The following is a 19,367-nucleotide window of genomic DNA, read 5'->3' as shown; positions in this document are numbered from 1 at the left end:
AATCCAGCTGGAGGTTTCCTTGTTGTACCCATTAGAAGAGGGACCTTTCCTCCACTGTGTATTTCAGACCTGACAAGTGACCATTCCTGATTATTTATTTAGGAGCTGCCATTACATGCGTTTGGAACTGGAATGCACCTTCACTTGTAACACTGAGCCCTGGGACAGTTATGGTTTATAGTTCATCACATGACCATGGTCAATATCCCTACCCGGTATACAGTAATATCCAGTGCTGCAGACATGCCAATGGAGAATTCAAGTTGGAAAGCTGCCAGACTTACAGGATCCAAATTTAAGGCAGTTCTGTCATATTTCATCACAGTCACTTTTTTTTTAATCAACACCTTCTGCCCCTTTTCATCATTGCGTAGTGTTGGTATCTAGTACCTGCACACCCGCAATTTCATGCACAACTTTAGCCAACAAAATCCAGGAAGCTTAGTCATACAGGCAGTGTCTTATGAGATATGGGAGGTGAATTTTTACACTAAGGAAGCTCTCTCTAAACAGGACACACACACTTTCCTGCTTCTGGAGACCCTCCCAAGTTCTCAGAACAGAAGAACAGAAGTGTTTCCTGTTAGGATATAAACTAAGCAAGAATTCTAAACAAATTAAAGAAGAATCCAAACAATTATCTGCAGAATTTTTGAAGCATTCACCTCACAAACGGACAACCCCTAGATAGGATGTGTGTGTGTTTCTGGCCTGTAATAGGTTTCTATTGCAGCCCAAATACATTGTGCTTGTTTCATTTGAACTTTCTGGGGCAGACAACAACTTTGATGGTCATACAAATGCACAAAAACAACAAACCAGGAGAATTGGTACTACATGCTGCTCCACTAAAAGGAGATCTGGAAGAAACTCACATCCTGGCTTCACCTGCTGTCCTGGGGGTGTGGAATTGCCTGAAAGTAGCAATTACAATAGCTTGCGAGGGTTTAAGTCAGAGCTTGGGAAAAGTGAGGGAACAGAGATAATGCAAGGTTAAGTTAATAATAGCATTCTTTGTACTCCTTTAAATAAGTTTATAAAGCGACTCTCATTAGCTGCTTGGGTATTATCAGGATATCAGGGCTTCATGGATATCGCAGACAATACCTTGCAGGCAGGCAAGCAAGCAAGCAATAGCCACTGAATCAAAAGTCTAAATGAGCACTTTCCAAAGTTTCCTCCTCAGATCTCCTCTCAATAAGTTTCCAGCTGTCATGCTGTACAGAAGACTCTTCCTTCAGATGACAAGCTAGTTAGTTCTGTTTGTCACACTCAGCTATCAGCTAAGAATAAAATTCCCTCGTTTGCAAAGATGCTGCCTGTAATTGCTTTCAGGTGCACATGGACCCAGCTTATTTATACATTTGGCTGCTGATAATTATGCAACGTAGACTAGTTCACAGCCCAGTTGAGTCGTTTTAGGCCTTAGGCCTTATGCCCAAGGACTTAATTTGTGCCACAACTCAATCCTGGAATGTATAAAAACAGATAAAGGACTCATTTACCTCATCACACACGGGGCATTAGGGAGAGGTTTCCAGACAAAGTTCCCTAAAAAGATACAAACTACAGCTCCATCAAGTTTTCATCCTGAAATCAATGAGTGTGCATTCATTCATTCATCACCTTTCCCCTAGAACTGGGACTCAAAGCAGGTCATAAAAAGTAAACCAAATACAGATATAAAATACACACAGCTTAACATTTAAAGGTTTTTTTTTAAAAAAATATTAAGCTATATATGGAATTTTTTAAAATATAAAAAACCTATTAAATTGCAGGTCACACTCCCCACAGTACAGCACACTATCAAGACCACTTTAAAAACGGTCAGTTCTCAAAGACCTCCTGGAATAATAGTCTTTGCCTGGAGGGAGCCAGTCTAGCTTCTCTAGGCAGCAGCCACTGCGAAAACCCCCTCCCAGTTTCCTTTAGATAGCCTAGACCTAAGCCATACAGGGCTTTATAGGTCAAAACCAGCACTTTGAATTGTGCCCAAAAACAGACTGGTAGCCAGTGCTGCTGTTGTAACAAGGGAGTAGTGTGCTTTCTATGAGCGCCAGTCAACACCCTGGCTGAAGCTCTTTGAGCCAGTTGAAGTTTCTGAGCACTTTTCAAAGATAGCCCCATTTAGGGGACATTACTGTGATCTAAATGGGGTGTAACTAAGGCATGTGCCACTGTGGCCAGATCAGACAGCTCCAAGAATGGGCATAGCTGGTACACTAAGCATTTGCCCCCAAGCTCCTTATCAGATACAGTACTTGAGAAGATACCCAAACTCAGCACTTCATACAAGTTGTGATGGGGCTAAATATTGAGACTATACAGAGGCCTGCTTCATATATCACCCCCACCCACTACTAATACTAGAAAGCCCCAAGAAAACAGTGGCAGCTAACTTTTCCTTCCTCCCAGCTAACCCAAGCCAGTTGTTTCCAGGTAGTGGCAGCAGCAACAGCACTGCTACAAGAAGTGTGGTAGGGGCTGCCATTTGGTACAGCAAACCCTTGGAGCAAAGAGCTGCTATATGCTTGAGGCATCTATACATGTAGGAGTGTAAGCTCTTGTGTGGAACATCCCTTTGAGGTGAGGTGCCTCAGAGATTCATCTGACAATGATGCCTTCTGCTCAAGAGATTGCTAGGGGAGTTTCTGATTATCTTCCTCATTCCTTATTTACACAGCTGTGAGTATAGGCCAACTAGTGACGGAATGGAGGTGGCATGATACCTCAAGACCAGCTGAATCAGCCTTCGCCTGCTGCAGCCGGGTCCCTTTACTTCCTACTGGTTTGACTCAACATATATAGTTTCCTATTCTCTTCTGTAAGAATTAGGAAGCTACAGGTGTCTACCATCTCTCTCTCTCTCTCATAGAAAAGGGCCTCAACAAACTTGTTCTTTGTATATCCCATTTTGTAGCAAATGTACAAAGCAAGCATGGTGGCTGAAGGATAACATAGGGAAGAAACTGTACTGCAAATATATATCTGGTGACTAGATATCGCATGAATAAATACCCGAGACTCTGTCTTCAAGTGCTGCAGAGATAAAAGTAGTAGAATATAAGGCCAGTTTCTGTACCCATGAGTGCACTGCAGCACCCACTTTAGTCCAAAACACTTTAATGTGTTGGAAACCTCACTGCAGCAAGGAATGGAATGGGTTGCAAGAACTGTGACCTTAACAAGTTACAGAAGCAATTGCATCTGTTCGGACTTTGACAGTGAGAATGAAAGAATTTATAACAGGCAGTCCTCTAACTACAATATCCATGAGAAGTAGAAAAAGCCAGCAGCAGCTGAACAAGGCCAAAGTAGTATCCAGCAATGGTTGTCTACAGAAAGGGTGGGGAAGGTTCAGCCCTTCAGATGTTGTTGAACAACAATGTCCTACTGCCTTTTACACACAGCAGACTGGTTTCTATGCAAACGAAAGGGCACAAATCTGGCATCAGAAATTGCAGTATCTGCAATTGGGATGGGGGTCAGAGGGGGAGGATTTGATGTCCACTCCCACTGTACCAATAGCATATTCCTTCTCACAGCAAGGAAGCAAGGATGCATTTCATACATCTAATTTTCCCCAAGTTACTTTTACAGATCTATATTCTAGTTGCATGTTTCTTCAGTGCATGGCTGTCCTTCAAACAACTCAATCTAAAATTCGTTTTCATCTCAGTTTATATAACTTTAGCTTAGCATTTGAGTTTTCCTTTTCTGCACTTGACAATACCATACTACATTTGGAACCACAAAATACAGACAGAACATGCCAAATCAAATTGGAAAGAAGTGTTTAATTAAACACACAAGCTGGTCTATCATGGTTAAGATTTAGAAGCTTTCTGTACTAAATGACTGAATGTATGTATAACACGAAAGAAAGGAAAAAGATGGTTTTAAAACAACTTTTAAAGTACATCATTGTAGTACCTTTATAGAACTTCATAGGTTTTTTTTTCTTTTGTGAGGGAGATATTACCTGATTGCAAGTTTTACCAAAAAATGTATGTTGCTTCTATTGTTGGCTAATTTAAGGGCTTTATACCAAAACCTTGCCCCTCTGACAAAAACAATATACAATTGGTACCATATCAAATCCTAGAATAGCTTATTAAAAAAACATAATTGCAACTGGTTCCTTAGCAAAAGTTTACTTCAGTAAGGTACCAGTAGGCGTTAAATAGGCTTTGCCCTAAAGAAAAAGCACAACAGAACTTAAAAACCCAGACTTCATTTCACAAAGTTGCCCTTCTGGTTTCATTATCTAATTTCTTATCCTACTGACTTCATTATTTCAAGTTTCTACTAAATATTCCTACATAAAAAAATAACAATATTTCACAACTCACAATAACATTTGTTATCTTAAAAACTTAAATTTTACCCCTTGCAATGGGATTAGAATGGCTTTTTTCATTAAACAAAGATAATATTTAACACATGACAGACCAAGGAAATATAAAGTATTTATATTCCCAAAGATGGTGGGAATCATTATATGCAGAGCTGTTCTGAAAGGGAAGCACTGTACTGCAAATGTCTAACTGCTGGACTGCTTTGAGACGCTCTCCAGAAACCGGGCAATTCCTCTTCCACGCCTAGTAGTTGTTTCACCTGTTGTTTTCACTCCTGAAGGATGCTGACCTAAGCAAACAATGCATGTGTCAATATATAACACAGAAGCCATGATAATTAAATCTTAATTTACACTCAACACCTAGATATTTTCTATCATAAATTTCCAAAAATAAGCTCACAGGAGAGTCACAACAGTTTAAATGGCTTCTATAAAACTGGTAAGGGAAGTGGAATCACAAGGTTTTGCTCTACCTTCCGTGCAAAGCCTACAGTTTCTTGCTTTCAATTGAGGCCTTTATAATCATGGAGAACTGATAAAAGAGCAAGTGCTGCATTTTATTTTATCAAAATAGCCTCGGCACAGTGATCCACACCTAGTAATCTCCATCTTCGGTACTAAAGCCAAGATTGATACCAAGGTGGGTTAAGCCAAGGTGGGTGTTTTCATGTGGCTAAAGGAGAGAGAGATCTGTAACAGAAATGGGTGCCGATATTGAGTGCAACTGCTTAGCCGGCACTTGTGGACCTGTTTTGGAATGCTCATCTCACAGGCCTCTGGCAATGGGAGCAGTTGTCTACTTTATGCTCCTTGCTTTAGGAAGAAAAGACAGCAGTTGTGACCACAGGATGACATGGTAGTTGGTCGTAATGGAGGAAGTTTGCTGCCACAAGTTGAGCACTTAATGTACACTATGGCATTCAGCAAGTATTCAGATGGCACAGACTATATAATTAAACAGGTAAAATTGGGGTGGTGGTGAATATGGGGGTAGAAAGAGCCTTGCTTCTCTACTGATGAGTTTGAAGGAAGAAAGTTTTGAAGTTGCAACTGCTGTGGTGATCAACAAGGTCTTGGGACCATGTAACACCAGTCTTTAAGCATTGGCATTAGCTACTGAGTCAAATTCAAGGTCTTAGTCTCCACAGACTAAGCATTTTAAGGCCTAGGACCAAGTTACCTGAAAGACTATCTTCCTCCTCAAGTCTGTAACTTGAGATCTCCTAGTGTCTTGACAGCAAGACTTCTCAGTTTTAACACCCCCGTTTTGAAATTCACTTCCCTTGGAAATTCATTTGGTGCCAAACCTACAGTTTTAGATGCCAACTTTTGTCAGGCCCTTTATGCATAATATGCTTGTTATCAAGGAAGGTAAGTAACTTGACGGTTTAACTGATTTTAATATTCAACTAAATAAAATCAATGCAGAACCTGCCATGAGGTCTACAAAGGACAGTATATAAATGATAAAAGTAAGTTATAACGTGAGTGGAGGAGCAACTCACTCAAGGAGAATGCCTTCTTAAAATTTTAGCCAGTATCACTGCAGAGAAATTCTGTGACTGTTTAAACATACAAGCTTCATTACATTTCCTTTATGCAGATATTTTAGTGGTAGACTACAGTGAGCAGGAACACTCAAAACTCCAGAAAAGAATCAGGAAAGAATGTGTTGGACTTATCAGTATACAGGCACATTTTCTTTGACAGAAATGCAGGTGTGAAACACTAGTAATGATTCTAACAGCAACTCATTTTCATTACGTTTAATTTTCCAACATAGATAATCACTCACCAGTACAAGAGGCAGCACCTAGTTCCTCATTAGGAGATCGGAGCGCATTTCCAGTGCGCTCAACAGCCCTCATTTTCTGTAATGCAAAAAAGACAAGATTACCCACACATTCAGAGATATTCTTTCACTGACACATTCACCAGGTTTTCAGGACATCCTTGTATACAAAGAAAAGATGGATATAGTGCATAAGGAATATCTGCCTAATGTGCCTATTGATGGATGTATTAATATTCTGCACATAATTAAACAGACATATTGGTCAAATAAAAGTGTTTGTAAAATATAATTATATCATTATTTTTGAGCATATATCATAATTTCATCCTACATTTCCAAGTACACTCCAGAAATGTTACTGATAAGATATAGAAGAACAAATCTGCTAAATGAACAAGGCTGACCTGGAAACGTCCAGCATCCAGAACCACCATTTTAGGATTTGCTGTGTTTGGGGAGTCCTTCTCACACAAGGGTAAGTGAGATGCAGTCAGCTGGACACAATACATATTGGCTAAGGAATTGCTGATACAGTATCTATATTGAACAGGAAAACACCAACATGAAGATGTGTTATCATTTCCACAAGCTGAACAGAAATTTAAAAAGTATATACTACTGGCAATATACTGCACCAAGACCATGGATACAGGAACATAATAGGAGGCAGTGGTTGAACTGCGGGGGCGCAACCAACTTGGGTGAACTAAAGAAGGAAAATCAGCCAGGAGGCAATAAAAAGCCATTCCTTTTAGCAACTTCTTCCAAGAGAATAGCAGCAGGAGCCTACAGAAACTGGGACCTGAAGAACCCCTCTGCCATGAGCAGATACTATAACCTCCCAAAGAACTACTTGCAAGTGAGGCCCAGGTTATTAAACTGCAGGTATCAGCCTATTAGAGACAGCAGAAAGGGGAAGATCTTTTGAGTTGTCTGAGAGACAAGTTGCTGCTTGTCAAGCCTCTTCTAGTTAAGGCCTCGGGCAACCAGTTTGGATGAAGCAGGTGTCTGTATGTGTGTGTGTGTTAAAACTGGTCTCTGCATGTGTGTGGCACATCCCCCTCCAAAATAAATAAACCACAACAAAGTTTGCAAATGCAAGGTAAAAAAATTCTTCCTCATGAAATCTACTCAAAATTCAGAGACCTTTTTGGTGACAATGCAAACCTGAAGTTTTTCCCAACTGACCTGTCTAGTAAGTGACACTTGGAAAACAATCAGAAAGAAATAGATTTTAATTTATTTGGATCTTTAAAATTCCTTTCTTCCTATAATAGCAGAAGTGCCACAAAATCACATCAGTTGCTCCTTCATTCAAATGCAGCCGACAAAATGCCTACTAAAGAATATCCAAAAGAACCAACCGGTTATACTTGAAAAAGAGACAAGATGACCCCAGACATTGTATATGAAACTAATGTCCAAAATAGTTTTAAGATGCAAAAACATTCTAACATATTCACTGTATTTTCATACTCACGCAATTTTCTTGCAAGTAGCAAGAGCACAGTACACTACATCGTTTTCTTCATGCCACTTGCACCTAAGTAGAAATAATACTTTCATCATGAATGTCGAGTTTCAAATACAGTTGTACCTCGGGTTAAGTACTTAATTCGTTCCGGAGGTCCATACTTAACCTGAAACTGTTCTTAACCTGAAGCACCACTTTAGCTAATGGGGGCCTCCCGCTGCTGCTGGAGCACGATTTCTGTTCTCATCCTGAAGCAAAGTTCTTAACCCGAGATACTATTTCTGGGTTAGCGGAGTCTGTAACCTGAAGCGTATGTAACCCGAGGTACCACTGTATATGCTTCAACAGTAAGACATTTTCAAGTTCTAGACAAACAACTTACCTTTCTTTTTTCATCTACTCCACTGTTTGGCATTAGAAACTTCTTCAAGACAGAAACATTAATTTTCCCAACCCACTATCACAAGATAAAGTGCTTTAAGAGGACAATCCAGGGGGTTTGTGGAAGAGAGTAGTGAAGAATGTTCAATAGCTTTTTCTTACATGGCGAGAGAGAACAGAAATAGGCAAAGTGAAACATTTGGTAGAACTCTGAGCCTGGCTGCTCAAAGCCAGGCAGGAATAGAATGTGTAGAGGCACTATCCCACACAGGGTGCCAGTTGAAACTCGCATAATCCTGCTTGGCCTATAGAAGCAAATGGGAGGAATAACTCATTCAATGATACCCACCTTCATTGTAGAAAAATCTGGCTGTTTAGACTTTAAAAACTACTAAATACTTCAAAATAGCTCCATGGGTGGTTTTCAACCAAATTTTACTCAAGAGCAGACCTATTGAAATTAATGAACCAAACACAAGCAGGTTCATCAATTTCAATGAGTCTAAACCTTAGTTTAATGTCTCAAACTCATTTCTGAAATGAGTGCAAGGCTTTAGATTAGCATTCAACATGCACGCTTATAGCACCATAATTTATTTGTACCCCACTCATCTGACTGGGTTGCCCCAGACACTAAGCCATAGTTTTGTGTAATGTACAACTATGGAGAATCTGTCAATCACATTTTTTCCTGGTCATAAGAGACTCTCATCTCATAGTAGTCAAGTCACTGTGGTTCAGGTAGGTACAGCAGTTATTATGATTTTTAGAGCTATATATTATACCTAGTATTGCTGGAGTAATCCCACATGGAGGCATCCAGGGAGTTACACACCCATGCCTTAGAAGGCTCCTTTTGAAGCTTCTGATAATACAGCTCCACAACAAGGTCTTCCACACAGAGACTCTCCAGATTATTAACTGTGCCTATTATAAAAAAGTAAGTTTTAGGAGCAGCAGAGACTGTATCTAAATTTTAACTTATTTCCTGTTGTAAAGGAAAATTTTCTTACCCACTTCTCTAGCCATATGCTGCAGGCACCAGTTGACCCTAAACTGGTCAGAAGACTGTAAAAGAAGTTTTAAGTATACATTATACAATCAAATAAACAGAATTAATAAACCTATACTATATATATTCTTATTATAAGACCTCTATGGCTAAGGTTTCCTGATATGCGATAAAACTGTTATTCTTGATAAGGGTATCTGCTCCAATACCGAAACAGGAAGTTTTCCTGCCTACAGCTGTTTGATACATAATCTGACCAAAGCCAAAAGAACTGTCCATAGGTATTTGGTCTGCCTTGGAGAAGCAACAATTCAGGAATACAACTATATGCTCTTTTAGGTTGAATGTAGACACCATTTTGTACCAATGAAATATCCTTAAAGGCCGCAAAACTGGAAATCTTTATGTGAAGCCCTTATGCTATAGAGATTGTTAATGGACAGCTTAAAAGTTAAAACATCTGTGTACTCCAACCTTACTTGAGGTGAGGTCACCTATATTTTTACACATACACACACCACAGCTAACCAGGGAAAAGGCTAACTGAAGCATGTGGGTAGAAATTTTTGTTCTGACTTCTTCTGAAAAGCAGAGAGCCATTAAAGTCTAAAAATGTTACATTATACCTTACAATACACAGGTGGCCAGGCGCCCCACCGTGGCTGAATAAATGAGTATAGCTCACGTAACACAACGGAATGATTTGCAGTTACAAGCTCAAAGCCAGATAGGGGAATCCTATGTGTAGCATCACCTAAGAGAAAATCAAAGTGCCTTATCAGGGCTTTTCAGAAGAAACACCTCATTTCACACGCATTTGTACTTTTAACTTTAGTTACAGTTCGCAGGATTAATATATCAGTTTCACTAAAAACACCTAAATATATCATTCAAGAACTTGTCTGTTTTATTCAAGTATTTTATCATTGCAACAACCCTGTGAGATAGGGTTTATCACCAATGTAAAGGAAGATTGTTAGACCAAAGATGTCTAGTTGAACCAAGTGCAGGTCAGTCAAGGTCTGTCAAGGGTTGAACTTCACTAGCTGTCTAGAAAGGTAAATGATTACCCAAGGGTCCTATTTATTTACATGTGTTTATAGCCTGCCATTCACCAGCAGTCCCAAGGCAGGTAATATACTGCCTAATATTCAAGAATTGAACTACTCTGTGTAAAATATCACTGAACCAGAGATTAGGACAAACCAGACAGCAAACACCACTAACACTGCAGTCCAGATACTTTAATTTCATCTTCCATCCCCAAAGATTTGGGCAAGGTGGTGTATGCAATGTCTAACCATTATTATCTGGAAACACAAGTGAATGACTGAAACCTAAATGAATGCATGAGTATGAGTCTGGTTAAGAGCATAACTTCAACATGTTACTTGGGAAGACGTACTAAGCTTTGTTACGGAAACAGGCCCATACTGCTGTTTAAAACTGTTCTTTAAATTTTTTATTTAAAGATTGCTTTGTCCTTCTTTTAATAGTTTGTGTTTTTATACTGCTGTATATTGCTCTGATATTTTATGAGGGTGATATAAAAGTATTTTGTATACATAATAATAAACAAGATACAAATAAAATGCCATAGGATATCTGGAATAAGAACCGTTCTTTAAAATAATTAAAAAATAATTGGAAGACTATATGTGGGTCATAAAAAAATGCTGCCAATCCATAGGTTCCACATCTCTTGCCCAATACCTACTTGCTGTCTGGCAATGAAAGCGAAATCCCCTTGGCACCTCTCCTGCAAAAGACCAAAAAGAACTTAGGCTTTATTATGCAATACCAAGCTGTCTGTAGGATTTCATGGTTATAATACACCATTTTCTGCTTTTCTACAGAATAGTAAATCAGTGTCCAAATATCGTCTAGAAGTACAATTTTATTTCTTTATAATGTATCTTTTGTAACACAGAGATTAAAAATGCACAACATTCGAACATATTGATCTGGGCAGTTCATGTCTTCTGCTGACACAAGGAATGTTTCCAGTTAAGTTTCATTTCTTCATTAAGTAATGCTGTCAATGTGGTTTTTGTCCACTATATGAAGCCATTTTTATTTTTTCATAGTGCAAGAATGCATACAAATAAACTGTCCTGGACAAACAGAATCCTGCATATCTTCTCCCTCCCCTCCCCCCCCCCGCACAGATGAAAGACAAATTTCATCTCTTCTGATTCCAAAAGCTCACCAGGATCTAAAAAATGATGAAACTCTGCAATTATGCCATCTTTTAGTGAATACTTCACACATCCAATTTCGCAAGGAAGGAAACGTTGTTTGCAATGAGAGGGTAGAACTCCATGGCTGAAGATATTCAGGTAGAAGAATGTGGTTTCAAGTACAACTGAAACAAGATTTTGTATTAAGAATATTAGTGGAGCGTATTTGTTTATTATTATTACTGTAACAAAAAAGTAAAATAGTTGGAGTAAAATGTACACCTATAGCACTGAAAAAAAATCATGAAACTAAGTCCTGCAACCAGGCAGCCCTCAACCAGACTAAGACTGCATGCACATTATAACTTTGAAGCACATTTCCCCTCTCAAAGAATTCTGGGCACTGTAGTTTATCTCTCACAGAGTTATAATTCCCAGCAACTTGTAGCAAACTAGTGTCCTTGAGAGGGGAAATGGGATTTAAAGACGTAATGTAGCCAAGTTTTGAATTGTCATGTGGTGTTCCATCCCCAACCTGCTACAGCCACAACAGTCTGCTTATAACGATGCAGCAATCTCAGATCATAAAACCAAGGCTAATATCATTCTTTATAATACAAAAGTGGTTAAGAAACCTCAGATAAGACAGTATCTACATTGAAAAAGTGGTCAATAGTGGTCCACTCCCCACAAAGTAGTAGACATTATCTGTTTAATTACATATGTTTTTGGAGTTGAGTAACAATGGAGGCCATCTCAAAAGATAGTTTTTTGGTAGACCAGAGACTACATTGTCCCCCAAGTTGAGCCTAAAAACACCCCAGAAACTTGTCTGGGATGTTGAGATGCAACCTGAGAACTCACAAAGCCACTGCTGACACCAAGAGAACTGGAAAGTGTCATCTTAGATCTAATGCTTTAAATGTGTCAGTGAATTCTATGTAATACTAGATAACTCATTCTGTTAAATTTATTCTGTATGGATCCCTATGCATCCCACATTACACCACCCATGCACTAGGGGAAGTATTACAGGCTTGAGGAAAGCCTGAGTTTGCAAAAGTACAAAACAAAACAAAACCACACCATCTTTACATATGAACTGGTGGCTAGTCACAGGCAGTGAATCCTTCTAAACCTGCTTAGCAAACTTTCAGCTACTCCCTTAGTTATTGAATGACGTTTTATCCTGCTCTGCAGTCAAAGAAATCCTCCAAAGTGGCTTACAAATCACTACCAAAAAAAGTGCCTTGCAGACAGCCATGCAGGCATTACTAGAGAAGTCACCAGGAGATTTTGGATGTTTTATACATCTGAAGAGGGAAGAACGGATGATTTAAAAGCAGCGCTATGTGCCAGTAACTGCAACATTGCTTGTAAAATGATGAGTCATTGTCACAAATATGCTGCAGTTGAGTGTCACTCAAAAACAATGCATAAGCAGTTGGAATATCTGGGAGAACTAGAACTACCTGCCCATGTTAAGAGCTCCACTAGATACTTCATGTATCATAAGCTTCAGAAGGACCAAAATGTCATGGACATAATATGCTGCTCCTGAATGTTCCAATGAACTTTTTGATCAAGGCATGTAAACAACTCTTAAGGATTACATTGGGCTTCAACAACTTCTTGTTTCAACATCAAATCCTGTAGCAGCTTTAGTTTCTTATTTGGAGTCCCCACTCCCAATGCTCTATCACCCACTGCCTCTATTCCACCAGGTTCAGTACTTTCACCTCCTCCTTATCTGAACTCTGTCCTGCACTCAGGTTTGGCCCTGTATACCTGAAGGTATGTCTCCACCCCCATCGTTCAGCCTGGACACTGACATCCAGCTCCAAGGGCCTTCTGGCAGTTCCCTCATTGCGAGAAGTGAGGTTACAGGGAACCAGGCAGAGGGCCTTCTCTCTAGTTGCACCACTCTGTGGAACGCCCTTCCATCAGATGTCAAGGAAATAAACAACTACCAGACTTTTAGAAGACATCTGAAGGCAGCCTTGTTCAGGGAAGTTTTTAATGTATGTTTTACTGTTGTTTTATAATTTGTTGGAAGCCACCCAGAGTGGCTGGGGTAACTCACTCAAATGGCTGGCATTTAAATAATAATTATAATTATAATTCATTCTTGCTTCCCCTGAGTTGGTGACCAATTTCCCCACTTCCACACTCCTGATTATAATTATTATTATAATAATAATAAAGATAAAAACTGAATCTGCATACCACCCTTTATTCATAGATCTGAGCAATTCACAACATAAAATTACAATATAAAAAACACAAAATACATAATAAAAGTAAGAACGACAAACCAATAATTCCCCCCCCCAAAGAACCCCACCACATTTAAAAGGGTATTGGATATAGATTAGCCAAAGGCCTGGCTGCAGAGGAACATAAACAGGGAGCCACTGCACACTGCTCTTGTGTTGCCACCCTCCGGACTTGTGGAGAGGACAGACAAAGAAGGACCTTAGAAGTTGATCTCAGGATCCAATTAGGTTCACATGGAAACAGGCGGTTCTTGAGATAAGTAGTTAACTTATATCTTTCCCCCACAATTACCACTCAATTTCCTGGGAGCAAGAAAAAGCAGACCTGCTAGCACAGTCTCCAGTCAGAATGAACACATTGAGGTTGGGCAGATCAGGTGAACTAATATAACTATCATTTACCTTTATCACTCTTCCCAGGTGGACTGATGAGGTTTGCAGCTGAAACTCTCTTCTCAGTTTGTGTGGAAGGAAATGTGGGAAGAGAGGGTGGGACTTGGCTGGGCGGCTATGAAAAGTGTAGACAATACATCAGTTAATCATATATGAATGAAGGGAAAGCAACTACAGTAGTATCCAATTGAAACTGCTAAGACTAATCTTTCCCCCTCCTGGCCCAGCAGAACCTGCAAACTATGAGCCAGATCACATAAAATACCCCCCTCCCCATGCAGTCACCTCATTACTAAGCTGACACTGAGGTGACATCTGTATGAACTCCCACTTTCACATAGGTGATGTGCAGCCACACCAACTCCTATAGCAGCAGGGGTCTAAATTACCACAATGGAATACTAATGAAGTTCGCCCCTCACAAAAATGGCACCTTGATACAATCCTAGCAGCAACCTTATATATTCTCAAGTAGGATGGGATGAAACCTCACCCAGTACTTTTTTTCTGAGGGGACGCAGACCCCTAAACATTTTGTGAATCTTTGTACTTCTGTCCATTTACTGTATTTATTTTCCCCGATCTGAACTATAAAATGGTGATTTTCTTGAGTCAAAATGAGAGTACCCCTAAACATTTTTTAAAGAAAAAAAGCACTGACCTCACCTATAGACCTTCCATTGTAACCTATGGGTGGGAGTTAGTGTAGTGCAAATCTGCTCTGGATTTTGGACCTTTCCAGAACAGGTTTTGTGGGGACTGGGAAGAAGAACAAGTGGAAGTCCTATTTCACAAGCAGATTTCAGTTGTGCAAACAAATGGGCATCACTGGATGCCATCCTATGCTAAAAACAATCTTCTTGTGGATTATCTATAGTTGAAACTCAGTTACACTGTGATATATCTAATTCAAATATTAACTCACAATTTTCAAGACTAGAAAGCTTACAATTCAGACTTCCCATCTATTTTTACAAGAAAAAGTAACATACAACACAATCACCAGTTTTAAGGCTCACATTTTTAAATTATAAACGTTGATCCCTGCATTCTATTGTTACGTTTGCTTATTAGGTCACATCCACACCACACATTTATTTCCACTGAAGAATCCTGGGAACTGTACTTTACTCCTCACAGAGCTACAATTTTCAGGATTCCTTGGTGGAACTCATGTGTCTCAAATGTATAGTGTGGATGTGAACTTTGTCAAAGGATTCAATCCTCCTATTTCAGGAACACCTGCAACATAAAAACCTACCTGGCTTGTTTGGAAGGGCTCATTATAATCACAACTATACAACACCTGTGACTGACCAGCTCACTCAGAACCTTCTTTCAAACACATCAAAGTTACTTTTCTTTTGTTCCCACGGACTATAAATAATGGGATTTTCTTCCAATTTATACTATAATTATATCATTACTAACTTGCCTCTGAAAATATAAAACTGATTTTCCCTATTCCACAGTCATTCATTCACCTCTTTTGTTGCTACTTCCGATTTCTTAGCTTTCCGTTGACGAGCCATTTCTGCATACTTTTCTTTTTGCTCCTCAGTCAGCATCTTGAAGTAAAACCAGTGTAATATAAGGGCTTGCCCTTATTTCTCTACCATAATTAAAGCAATTTCCCCCATCACTACAACACCAAGATACTGAACAAGATGCAGTCAGTTAAGGCTTTTAAGCCTCAGTAATTCCACTGGGAAAGTTAAGAACAATCTTAACTCTCATAGAAGTCAGCCTAACTTTAAAAAGTGATTAACTTTGGGTGGATTGTGCTCAGCAACTTTCCCACCACTAAGAACTTTGCAAGCTTGTCTAGAGGAAAGCCCTAGCCTACAGAATTCAAGGTGGTTCACTCATCAGTAAATGAGTGGTATCCGATATTAGCCATACTCAGAGCAGACTTGGACAACAGTTAAGAAATGTCAATCCATCGATTCCAAACGGTCTAATCTGAGTACAACTTAGTTGGATATATCCCAGGGTGCTTGTAGCATAACCTGAAGCAAGACTGCTGTACCTAAAGGGTGTAAACCCTGTTCACATACCAAAAATTCAAAGCCACAGTTAAGTAACTCAACTTTTAAGGGAGGATTTGGGAAGTCTGCAACCTGTATATCTGCAATCTGCAGTCTGTATATTTCTATGCACTGACTTTAGTCATCTTTCTAGTTTCTCCAATCTTTCACCTGTTGGATTATTGTGAATAGCATGGCATGACTACTTTTTCAAACCTTGGCAGATGCCTCTTTGTGCATATGACTGGCAGTGGAAAAAAGACCCATTTGGGGAATGCAACTTACAAGAGTCCACCATTTCTTTACAAACATACTTTTTTTAAAAAAAGAGGGCTGAAACCAAACCTAAGTGGTAGGGTAGCCAGTCACTCCCCATCACTACGACAGCAGTTAAAGGCTCCACTAAAGTCCGCATCAAACTTTTTTTTTTAAGTTGCTCATTCTAAGCCACCGTGAGTCTTTGATGGGAAAAGTGAGGTAAAAAGGGTCTAATTAATGAAAATGTTGACCTCACATTTGTTTTTTTAAGTATTTTACAGCATTCATTCTTCAGCTGGGGTGTGTATGGGGGGGGGTTAAATTCCCCAAACAGCTTATACATAACCACTATCGACAACTTGTCCCCCTCCCTCCTTGAGAATCAAAACCAGGTTATCCGACTCCATGGAGGGTCTAACATGGCTCCCCACGCCGACCAAGAAGGGCGAGAGAGAGGAGGCCCGCCCCGCTCACCGCCCAGTCGTCGGAACAGAACGGGATAGCATCCCGCACGCCCGTCACGGCCAGGCCCCGCCGCTTCAGCTCCGGCAGCTTCTCCAGCACGAAGAAATAATAAGCGTTGCGCGCGCCTTTGCGGTTAGGCATCGCGCTCGGGGCAAACGGCCGAAGCAGAGAGCAGCAGCACATCCGCCTCCTTCCCCTTCTCCCCTCTTATAAAGGAGAGGCCGAACGCCGCACCGCCCTTTGGGCCCCGCCGCACCGACGACGGAGCCTCCACGTGCGCGCGGCTGGAGGCCAGGGAAAGCCGGGATTCGCTGAGGGGAATGAGAATGATAAAAAAATAATAATAATTAAAGTGACCCGAGGCAGAGCCAAGCGCTTTCTTCTTTTTTCACGTCTTTGAGATTAATTCGCATGGAAGTTGTAGAGTGTTTTCATAGGGCTGTGGGGTGAAATGCTTTTCTAATATGCAAGTCTTGATCTGAGGCCTACACCCACCGCGGTGTCTCGGAGCTTGTTTGCTCCTCAAAGTTTCGCCTTTTGTTCATTTCTGCAAGCCAGTCATGGAATTCTTCAAGTTCACCTTCTTGGCTTGCTAAGTTTGACCTGGCACGCCCCGCTATATATTTATCTTGATCGAAACATATTATGAAACTGGCAAATGGTGGTGGTGGGGGGGGAGGTCAAATGAAAAGTAAGAATACACCCCCATTCAAATAAAGATTAAACACACACAAAAAGAGAGAGGTACGCATTTGGGCTGATGCATTCACAGTCCCTGGAATGAACTATTGGTATTGGAGGGTAACCTCCCACCCTTTCTTATTTCAAAGTCATCTTGGCTCATTGGGTTTGAACCTGCAAACTATATTTCAAGATCGCAACCCTGTTTTGTGAGAGGGCTCCATGTACTTTTAACTGGACAAGCTTTTCCTATCAATTCATCTCTAAGCTGGATAAAACTGTTAAGATTGTGGTTCAAGAACATTTAGATACCAGAACGGGAGTTTAGTTCTTTGCCCCCATGCAAATAATGTTTATTGCCGTCCTCCTGAAGCTGCAATCAGCCATAGTGTGGGGAAGATTTTCCCATTCTGTGGTTAATAGCTTCAGGGAGGGAATATTTGAATCCCTGATCTAAACTGGGGATCCCATGGCTACTCTTTAAGAAAGAAAAAGCTGTTGGGATTGCCAATGGAGCTTCAATGTTATCTTTTGTTTGAACCACACTTAAACAGTAACAGAAACTCCAACTTGAGTATATTCAGTTTGGTTTTAGCTGGGACTCCAGATATTCACTTAGCAAACCGCAGACAGGAAAAAAAAAATAGTGTAGTATTACCTGGGTCTACTGCTGTGCATTGGTCATTTTGTTATTTTGGCTCTGCACATAAATGCTCCAGACTCTTGAAATTCAGGACTGTTTGGCCCCATTAGTTACACTCGTCCCCTCCGTTCTTTAGCTGTGTGTGTGTGTGTGTGTGTGTGTGTCTATATCTATATCTATATCTATATCCATATCTATATATCTGAAAGTAACCTTTCATGTCTCTGGTGAGGAGGAAGTCTAGTCAATGCAAATTTATGCAGCAATACATCTGTTAGACTGACTCTTTCTTGTTTTTATTTTTATCTGTAACCCAGTACCCACACAGTACAGATGGGCTTTGCATAGTGAACACTGTAGTCAGAATTTCCAGCAGTTTTTTATGGTGAATGTTAACAAGTTGGGCTCATGCTGTACCAATGCTGCAGAATCTCTTGTTGTGCATTAGCATTGCTAGTCGCCTTAGCGCATCAGAAAAGTGCAAGCTGAAGCCATAATTGTTAGGTGCAACGTAATGGCATCATGCAAAGCTGTTATGTAGAACAAAGTACAACAGAGGCAAGACTGGGTATGAGTCACTTACTAAGGATATTTTTGGCCAACATGCAAAACCTATGCTAGGTATGTTACAGATGAGTTTTCTTAATTCCTCATCATTTGCCAATGTAATTGTCATACACAGTGCCCCCAATGCATATCTCTGCAGTTTCCCATTTGAGTTGGGCACAGTAGGACTCACCCCTCAATTAAATGAAGTCCAAGAATGCATAGTGGGCTGCATTTGCTCAAGTTTATACCTTATTATTCCAACACATCCCTCTCTTCTCTTTCTCTGCTGTTTCCCATCATACCCTATATTGCTTATATTTAGACTGCAATATTCTGGAGGCAGGACCTACTGTTAATAGGTCTGTAAAGTGCAGTGTACATTGATGGTGCCTTATCAATACAAGTATAACAAAACCAGATATGTTGCTGATAGATAGGAGCAGAGATTGAACACTTACAACTCTATCCTGTATATTGTGGTGTTAAAATAGATAATCTAAATTTGAAAGCTTGCTGTGCCCTCCATAACAGCTGCAGCTATTCTGAAAATATTATCAGGCTGTGCATCTCTGCCAGGAGAAGGATGCTATCCATGCTCTCAGAATGGCTACCACTGAGTCCTGGATTGCACCAGTACATGGTAGTCAGTATTAAGCTGTCCTTATTCAGAAACACCTCTACAACTCATTACCTCAGCAGCACATTAAGAACCCTGAAGGAAAAAGACATGCAGGCACACATGAACACATGCAGACAGATTCTACCCACTTTCCTGAGCCTTATGGAAAGGAAAGGCTGCAGACTATAAATTGACTAGATTCAGCCAAGAACAAAAATATTTGTCATGAGGCAAAGTAAGTACCGTAAGTG

The 19,367-nt window shown here is 40.1% G+C and overlaps 1 protein-coding gene across 2 annotated transcripts; it reads right to left on the bottom strand.

Moving 5' to 3' along the window:
- Positions 1-3,780: 3,780 nt before the first annotated feature.
- On the bottom strand, positions 3,781-16,912 carry MAEL (maelstrom spermatogenic transposon silencer). Of its 2 annotated transcripts, none has more exons than XM_083611667.1 (12): positions 16,634-16,912; positions 15,359-15,442; positions 13,884-13,989; positions 11,235-11,390; positions 10,743-10,784; positions 9,652-9,779; positions 9,027-9,081; positions 8,799-8,940; positions 7,639-7,701; positions 6,563-6,695; positions 6,159-6,234; positions 3,781-4,650 (listed from the first exon to the last, which is right to left on the bottom strand). In XM_083611667.1, exons 1-12 carry the CDS (start codon positions 16,805-16,807, stop codon positions 4,547-4,549), a joined length of 1,263 nt encoding a protein of 420 aa, XP_083467793.1. In that variant the 5' UTR covers positions 16,808-16,912; the 3' UTR covers positions 3,781-4,546. The 2 variants fall into 2 exon arrangements, with proteins under 2 accessions (XP_083467793.1, XP_083467794.1); XM_083611668.1 differs by having other exon boundaries at positions 16,579-16,652.
- Positions 16,913-19,367: the final 2,455 nt, after the last annotated feature.

Source organism: Podarcis filfolensis, assembly GCF_964270895.1.
Source record: "Podarcis filfolensis genome assembly, chromosome: 4".
Taxonomy (NCBI): Eukaryota; Metazoa; Chordata; class Lepidosauria; order Squamata; family Lacertidae; genus Podarcis; species Podarcis filfolensis.
Note: the sequence above shows the minus strand (reverse complement) of the source record. Positions and strands in the feature narration are given on the sequence as shown.